An 8,151-nucleotide genomic window follows, 5' to 3' on the forward strand; every position below is an offset into this window, starting at 1 on the left:
GTTTTGGGGGGGTCTCTGTAGGGGATCCCAGTTTGAGGTCCCAGTTTGGGGTCCTTCAAAGGAAGTCCCAGTTTGGCTGTCCCAGTTTGGCTGTCCCAGTTTGGGCTCATCCCAGTTTGGGATCATCCCAGTTTGGGGTCATCCCAGTCTGGGAAGTCGCAGTTTTGGGGTCCTGGAGGAGCTTCTGGGGGGGTCCCCATGGGTTGGGGGTGTCCCTCAGGTGTGTCCCCCCCATTCCCATGTCCAAGAGGTCACGGTTGGGTTGGGATGTCCCAGTTGGGTTGGGATGTCCCAGTTTGGAGACCATTGAGGAGCTTTGGGGTCCCCATGGGTGGGTGTCATTCTGGGGGTCTTGGGGTGCCCCATGGGGGTCCCACAGGTGTGTCCTCCTCTCCAGGTACACCATGTCCAACAGGTCAAGGTTGGGTTGGGATGTCCCCGTTGAGTTGGGATGTCCCAGTTTGGGGACTATTGAAGACCTTTGAGCTCCCCATGTTTGGGGGCAGTTCTGGGTGCCCCCTGGGGGTCCTGGGGTGCCCCGTGGGGGTCCCACAGGTGTGTCCCCCCTCCCCAGGTACGCCATGTCCAACGGGTCAAGGTTGGGATCTTCCCATTGGGTTGGGATGTTTTTGTTCCTTTGAAAGGAATTTCGGGACAGTCCAAACCCGTCCCCAAGCAGGACACGTGAGTGGGGGGCTAAAGGAGGGGAGCAAGGGACACTCTGGGAACACTTTGGGGACATTTGGGAGCAGGTGGTACCTTTTGGGTGCAGTTTTTGGGGTCTCTGTGTCCCATTTTGGGGTCCTGACCCCTCTATCTCCCCCAGCCTCACACAGGGTGTCCCCTTGAGGGGTCCTAGCCCCCACGGCTGCAGCTGTTGGTGTTGCTTGGGCATCGTTTTTGGGGTTCCGTGTCCCATTTTTGGGGTTCCATTGTCCCATTTTTAGACTCTGTGGGTGCCGTTTTTGGGGTTCTGTGTCCCATTTCTGGGGCTCTTTGGGTGCCATTTTTGGGGTTCCATGTCCCATTTTTGGGGTTCCATGTCCCGTTTCGGGGTGCTGACCCCCCTGTCCCCCCCAGCCTCGCAGGGTGTCTCCTCGGGGGTCCCCGCGCCCCCCGGCCGCGGCTGTTCCGGGCGGAGCGGGGCTCTCTGGGTGCCGTTTTTGGGCTCTCTGGGTGCCGTTTTTGGGGTTCCATGTCCCGTTTCGGGGTGCTGACCCCCCTGTCCCCCCCAGCCTCGCAGGGTGTCTCCTCGGGGGTCCCCGCGCCCCCCGGCCGCGGCTGTTCCGGGCGGAGCGGGGCTCTCTGGTCCCCGTGGCCGTGTCCCCATGTCCCCACACCTGTGGGGATGTCCCCATCCTCTGAGCCAGGTGTCCCCATGGCCGTGTCCTCGTGTCCCCATACCTGTGGGGATGTCCCCATCCTCTGAGCCAGGTGTCCCCATGGCCGTGTCCTCATGTCCCCACTCCTGTGGGGATGTCCCTACATCCCTGAGCCAGGTGTCCCCGTGGCCGTGTCCTCATGTCCCCACACCTCTGGGGATGTCCCCATACCCTGAGCTCAGTGTCCCTCTGTCCCCATGGCCGTGTCCCCATGTCCCCACTCCTGTGGGGATGTCCCCATCCCCTGAGCCAGGTGTCCCCGTGGCCGTGTCCTCATGTCCCCACTCCTGTGGGGATGTCCCCGTCCTCTGAGCCAGGTGTCCCCGTGGCCGTGTCCCCATGTCCCCACACCTGTGGGGGTGTCCCCACACCTCTGGGGGTGTCCCCATACCCCGAGCCCACTGTCCCCATGTCCCCACACCTCTGGGGGGGTCCCCACACCTCTGGGGGTGTCCCCACACCTCTGGGGGTGTCCCCATACCCCGAGCCCACTGTCCCCATGTCCCCACACCTCTGGGGGGGTCCCCACACCTCTGGGGGTGTCCCCATGCCCCAAGCCTGCTGTTCCCATGTCCCCACGCCTCTGGGAGTGTCCCCATACCCTGAGCTCGGTGTCCCTGTGTCCCCATGGCTGTGTCCCCATGTCCCCACACCCCGAGCCCACTGTCCCCGTGTCCCCATGGCTGTGTCCCCATGTCCCCACACCCCGAGCCCGCTGTCCCCGTGTCCCCAGGACATCAAGAACAAGCGGAACCCGCGGCTGGTCCCCTACAACCTGCTGGACGAGGGGACAAAGGCCACCAACCGCGAGAGCCTGTGCCAGGCCGTGCGGACCCTGCTGGGCTACGGCTACAACATCGAGCCCCCCGACCAGGAGACGCGTGAGTGGGGGGCTCGGGGGACGCCCGGGGACATCTGGGAGGCTTTGGGGGGAGTTTGGGGACATTTGGGTGGCTTTGGGGGGAGTTTGGGGACATTTGGGAGGCTTTGGAGGGGGTTTGGGGACATTTGGGAGCCTTTGAAAGGAATTTCGGGACAGTCCAAACCCGTCCCCAAGCAGGACACGTGAGTGGGGGGCTAAAGGAGGGGAGCAAGGGACACTCTGGGAACACTTTGGGGACATTTGGGAGCAGGTGGTACCTTTTGGGTGCAGTTTTTGGGGTCTCTGTGTCCCATTTTGGGGTCCTGACCCCTCTATCTCCCCCAGCCTCACACAGGGTGTCCCCTTGAGGGGTCCTAGCCCCCACGGCTGCAGCTGTTGGTGTTGCTTGGGCATCGTTTTTGGGGTTCCGTGTCCCATTTTTGGGGTTCCATTGTCCCATTTTTAGACTCTGTGGGTGCCGTTTTTGGGGTTCTGTGTCCCATTTCTGGGGCTCTTTGGGTGCCATTTTTGGGGTTCCATGTCCCGTTTCGGGGTGCTGCCCCCCCTGTCCCCCCCAGCCTCGCAGGGTGTCTCCTCGGGGGTCCCCGCGCCCCCCGGCCGCGGCTGTTCCGGGCGGAGCGGGGCTCTCTGGGTGCTGGATTTGGGATGTCAGGGGGCCGTTTTTGGGGTGCTGACCCCCCTGTCCCCCGCAGCCTCGCAGGGCGTGCCCTCGGGGGGTCCCCGCGCCCCCCGGCCGCGGCTGTTCCGGGCGGAGCGGGGCTCTCTGGGTGCTGTTTTTGGGCTCTCTGGGTGCTGTATTTGGGATGTCAGGGTGCCGTTTTTGGGGTGCTGACCCCCCTGTCCCCCCCAGCCTCGCAGGGCGTGCCCTCGGGGGGTCCCCGCGCCCCCCGGCCGCGGCTGTTCCGGGTGGAGCGCGGCTCTCCGGGTGCCGTTTTTGGGCTCTCTGGGTGTGGCGGCAGCCTGCGGGGACACAGGGACAGCTGGGGACAGACGGGGACACGGGGACATGGGGGACACGAGGAACAGCCAGGGACATGGGGGACACGTGCACACACACAGAACCTACTTGGGATACAGGGAACACACAGGGACACGTGGGGACATGGGGGGACAGCCGGGGACATGGGGGACACCTGGGGACATGGGGGACACAGGGGGACAGCCGGGGACATGGAAGGACACGTGCGGACACACAGAACCTACTTGGGACACAGGGAACACACAGGGACACGTGGGGACACGGGGAGACAGCCAAGGACATGGGGGACACGGGGACAGCCGGGGACATGGGGGACACGAGGAACAGCCGGGGACATGCGGGGATGCTCAGGGTTATGTGGGGACACTCAGGGACACGTGGGGACACACAGAACCTATTTGGGACACAGGGAACACACAGGGACACGTGGGGACACGGGGGACACACAGAGCCTGTTTGGGACACCTGGGGACGTGCAGGTACAGGCAGGGACACGGGGAACATGTGGAGACACTCAGGGACACGAGGGGACATGCAGGGACACTCCTGGGTCACCTTCTGTGACCCCCTGGTGTCCCCCAGGGTGGCACATGGGTGGCGAGTCCTAGGCCACCCATGGCAGGCTGGGGACGTCGTGGCTCCCTGTGACCCCCGGTGTCCCCGGTGTCCCCAGGGCCAGCGGTGGCACGTGGGGGGCGAGTCCTTCGGGCGGCCCTGGCAGGCCGGGGACGTCGTGGGCTGCCTCATCGACCTGGGCGAGTGCCACATGAGCTTCACCCTCAACGGGGAGGTGCTCATCGGGGACGGCGGCTCCGAGGTGGCCTTCAGGGACTTCGAGGTGGCCGACGGTGAGGGGGGGACAGACTGGGGGTCCCTGGCCTTGGTGACACCCCCCCCAGGCTGGGGGAGGAGGGGGGGGTTGAAGCTGGGGTGGGAGAGGAGGAGGAGTGGGTCTGGGGGCTTCAGAAATGGGTCTGGAGGCACCAGGAATGGGTCTGGGGGTTCAGAGGTGGGTCTGGGGGTACCAGGGATGGGTCTAGGGGCACCAGGAATAGGTCTGGAGGCACCAGGAATTGGTCTAGGGGCACCAGGGATGGGCCTGGATGCTCAGGGGTGGGTCTGGGGGCTCTGGGATGGGTCTGTGATGGGTCTGGGGTCTGGGTGCTGACTCCCCCCGTGTCCCCCAGGCTTCGTGCCCATGTGCAGCCTGGGGCTGGGCCAGGAGGGCCACCTGAACCTGGGCCAGGACGTGGGGCTGGGGGCTCTGGGGTGGGTCTGGGGGCCTTGGGATGGGTCTGGGGGCTCAGGGCTGGGTCTGTGATGGGGCTGGGGTCTCAGTGCTGATCCCCCCCGTGCCCCCCAGGCTTCGTGCCCGTGTGCAGCCTGGGGCTGGGCCAGGAGGGCCACCTGAACCTGGGCCAGGACGTGGGCACGCTGCGCTACTTCGGCATCTGCGGCCTGCAGGAGGGCTACGAGCCCTTCGCCATCAACATGAAACGGCCCATCGCCCTCTGGTTCAGCCACAGCCTGCCCCAGTTCATCCCCGTGCCCCCCGAGCACCCCCAGCTCGAGGTGAGGGCTGGGGAGGGGTCCCTGGGGGGGTTTGGGGTCCCCATCGCCCTCTGGTTCAGCCACAGCCTGCCCCAGTTCATCCCCGTGCCCCCCGAGCACCCCCAGCTCGAGGTGAGGGGGGTCCCTGGGGGGGTTTGGGGTCCCCATCGCCCTCTGGTTCAGCCACAGCCTGCCCCAGTTCATCCCCGTGCCCCCCGAGCACCCCCAGCTCGAGGTGAGGGGGGTCCCTGGGGGGGGTTTGGGGTCCCTGGGGGGGGGTTTGGGGTGTCAAGGGAGTCCCTGAAAGTCCCCAAGTGTCCCCAGATGGTGTGATACCCATCCCTGGGGGGTTCCCCATCCCTGAGTGCCCCCAAAACAGGGTGAAGTGTCCCAAAACGAGGTGAAATGTCCCCAAAACGAGATGAAGTGTCCCCAAAGTGATGTGTAGTGTCCCCAAAGCAATGTGAAGTGCCCCCAAAACAGGGTGAAGTCACCCCAAAACAGGGTGAAGTGTCCCAAAACAGGGTGAAATGTCCCCAAAACAGGGTGAAGTGCCCCCAAAATGTGGTGAAGTGTCCCCAAAACAGGGTGAAATGTCCCCAAAACCAGGTGAAGTGTCCCCAAAACAGGGTGAAAGGACGTGGGGCTGGGGGCTCTGGGGAGGGGCTGGGGGCTCTGGGATGGGTCTGTGATGGGGCTGGGGTCTCAGTGCTGATCCCCCCCGTGCCCCCCAGGCTTCGTGCCCGTGTGCAGCCTGGGGCTGGGCCAGGAGGGCCACCTGAACCTGGGCCAGGACGTGGGCACGCTGCGCTACTTCGGCATCTGCGGCCTGCAGGAGGGCTACGAGCCCTTCGCCATCAACATGAAACGGCCCATCGCCCTCTGGTTCAGCCACAGCCTGCCCCAGTTCATCCCCGTGCCCCCCGAGCACCCCCAGCTCGAGGTGAGGGGGGTCCCTGGGGGGGTTTGGGGTCCCCATCGCCCTCTGGTTCAGCCACAGCCTGCCCCAGTTCATCCCCGTGCCCCCCGAGCACCCCCAGCTCGAGGTGAGGGGGGTCCCTGGGGGGGGTTGGGGTCCCCATCGCCCTCTGGTTCAGCCACAGCCTGCCCCAGTTCATCCCCGTGCCCCCCGAGCACCCCCAGCTTGAGATGAGGGGGGTCCCTGGGGGTGTTTGGGGTCCCCATCACCCAAAATAGGGTGACACACATCCCCAAGGGGTTCCCTGTCTCTGAGTTTCCCCAAAACGAGGTGTAGTGTCCCCAAAATTGGGTCTCACCCATCCCCAGGGGATTCTCCACCCCTGAGTGTCCCTAAAATGAGATGAAGTGTCCCAAAACAGGGTGAAATGTCCCCAAAACAGGGTGAAGTGCCCCCAAAACGTGGTGAAGTGTCCCCAAAACAGGGTGAAATGTCCCCAAAACCAGGTGAAGTGTCCCCAAAACAGGGTGAAGTGTCCCAAAACGAGGTGAAATGTCCCCAAAACGAGATGAAGTGTCCCCAAAGTGATGTGTAGTGTCCCCAAAGCAATGTGAAGTGCCCCCAAAACAGGGTGAAGTCACCCCAAAACAGGGTGAAGTGTCCCAAAACAGGGTGAAATGTCCCCAAAACAGGGTGAAGTGCCCCCAAAACGTGGTGAAGTGTCCCCAAAACAGGGTGAAATGTCCCCAAAACCAGGTGAAGTGTCCCCAAAACAGGGTGAAGTGTCCCAAAACGTGATGAAGTACCCCCAAAACAGGGTGAAGTGTCCCAGAACGGGGTGAAATGTCCCCAAAACAGGGTGAAGTGCCCCCAAAACGACATGAAGTGTCCCCAAAGCAATGTGAAGTGTCCCCAAAACGTGATGAAGTGTCCCCAAAACGTGATGAAGTGCTCCCAAAACTAGGTGAAGTGTCCCAAAACGAGGTGAAATACCCCCAAAACAGGATGAAGTCACCCCAAAACAGGGTAAAGTGCCCCCAAAACGAGATGAAGCACCCCCAAAACGCGATGCGGCGCCCCCAAACCCGTGTCCCACCCCTCCCCGCCTCCGCCCCTCCGTGCCCCAGGTGCCACCCGCGGTGCCACCCGCGCTGTGCCCCGCAGGTGACGCGCCTGGACGGCACGGTGGACGCCCCGCCGTGCCTGCGGCTGTCGCACCGCAGCTCCGGGACCCCCGCGGCGCCCCCCGAGCTGCTGTTCCTGCGCCTCAGCCTCCCGGTGCAGTTCCACGCCACCTTCCGCTGCACGCCCGGCGCCACCCCGCTGCCCCAGGCGCCCCCCCCGGAGCCCCCCGAGGATGTCGCCGCCGAGCCCCTGTCCGAGTTCGAGCGGCTGCGGCGCTCGGCCGGGCCCCGCAGCACCGAGGGGGACGAGGCCGCCGAGAAGGGACCCCCGGGGGCGGCCCCCGGAGCGGCCCCCCGGGAGCTGCCCCGCGGCGAGAACGAGAAGGACGCGACCACCGAGAAGAGCAAGACCCGGAGGGGGTGGGTGGGGCGGGGGGCGACAGAAAGGGGGTGGACCCATGCCTGGGGGGTCCCCGATATTCCTGAGGAGCAGCAAAAGGGGGTGGGAGGCAGCAAAAAGGGGTGAAACCCATCCCAAATATTCTTGAGAGGCAGCAAAAGGGGGTGAAACCCATCCCTGGGGGTCCCCAATAACCCTGAGGGGCACCAAAATGGGGTGGTAGCTGTCATTTGGGGGTCCCCAATAACCCTGAGGGGCACCAAAATGGGGTGGGGGGCAGGGAAAGGGGGTGACACCCATCCCTGGGGGTCCCCAATAACCCTGAGGGGCACCAAAAGGGGGTGGAGGGCAGCAAAAGGGGGTGAAACCCATCCCAAATATTCTTGAGGGGCACCAAAAAAGGGTGAAACCCATCCCTGGGGGGTCCCTGATCCCTGAGGGTCCCCAAAAGGGGGTGACACCCATCCCTGGGGTGTCCCCAATCCTCCAGGGTCCCCAAAAGGGGGTGACACCCATCCCTGGGGGTCCCCAATATTCCTGAGAGGCAGCAAAAGGGGGTGACACCCATCCCTGGGGCGTCCCCAGTCCTTGAGGGTCCCCAAAAGAGGGTGACACCCATCCCTGGGGGGGTCTCTAGTCCTTGAGGGTCCCCAAAGGGGGTGACACCCATCCCTGGGGGGGTCCCTGGGGGGTCCCCAGTCCTTGAGGGTCCCCAGAAGGGGGTGCCACCCATCCCTGGGGGGGTCCCTGAGTGTCCCCAGTCTGGCAGTTAAGGGGTGTTGTTGGGGGTTCCCTGGGATTGGGGGTTCCCTGGGGGGTCCCTGAGGGTCCCCAGAGCGGGGTGACCCCCCCGGTGCCCCCCAGGTTCCTGTTCAAGGGCAGGAAGACCCCCTTCACGCCCCCCCCCGCGCCC

At 64.6% G+C, this 8,151-nt stretch overlaps 1 protein-coding gene across 1 annotated transcript in view; it reads left to right on the forward strand.

Annotated features, from left to right (window-relative positions):
* Nucleotides 1-3,761: 3,761 nt before the first annotated feature.
* Nucleotides 3,762-8,151, forward strand: part of LOC120512482 (ryanodine receptor 1-like) — a gene marked incomplete at its 3' end in the record, with an annotated part of 7,521 nt that continues 3,131 nt past the window's right edge. The window contains exons 1-4 of the mRNA XM_039730837.1: nucleotides 3,762-4,092; nucleotides 4,608-4,816; nucleotides 6,879-7,258; nucleotides 8,103-8,145. Of these exons, the coding sequence (XP_039586771.1) occupies nucleotides 3,777-4,092; nucleotides 4,608-4,816; nucleotides 6,879-7,258; nucleotides 8,103-8,145 (948 nt within the window). The remainder of the gene's footprint in view (nucleotides 4,093-4,607; nucleotides 4,817-6,878; nucleotides 7,259-8,102; nucleotides 8,146-8,151) is intronic.

Source organism: Passer montanus, unplaced genomic scaffold, assembly GCF_014805655.1.
Source record: "Passer montanus isolate IOZ18808 unplaced genomic scaffold, ASM1480565v1 scaffold732, whole genome shotgun sequence".
Classification (NCBI taxonomy): domain Eukaryota; kingdom Metazoa; phylum Chordata; class Aves; order Passeriformes; family Passeridae; genus Passer; species Passer montanus.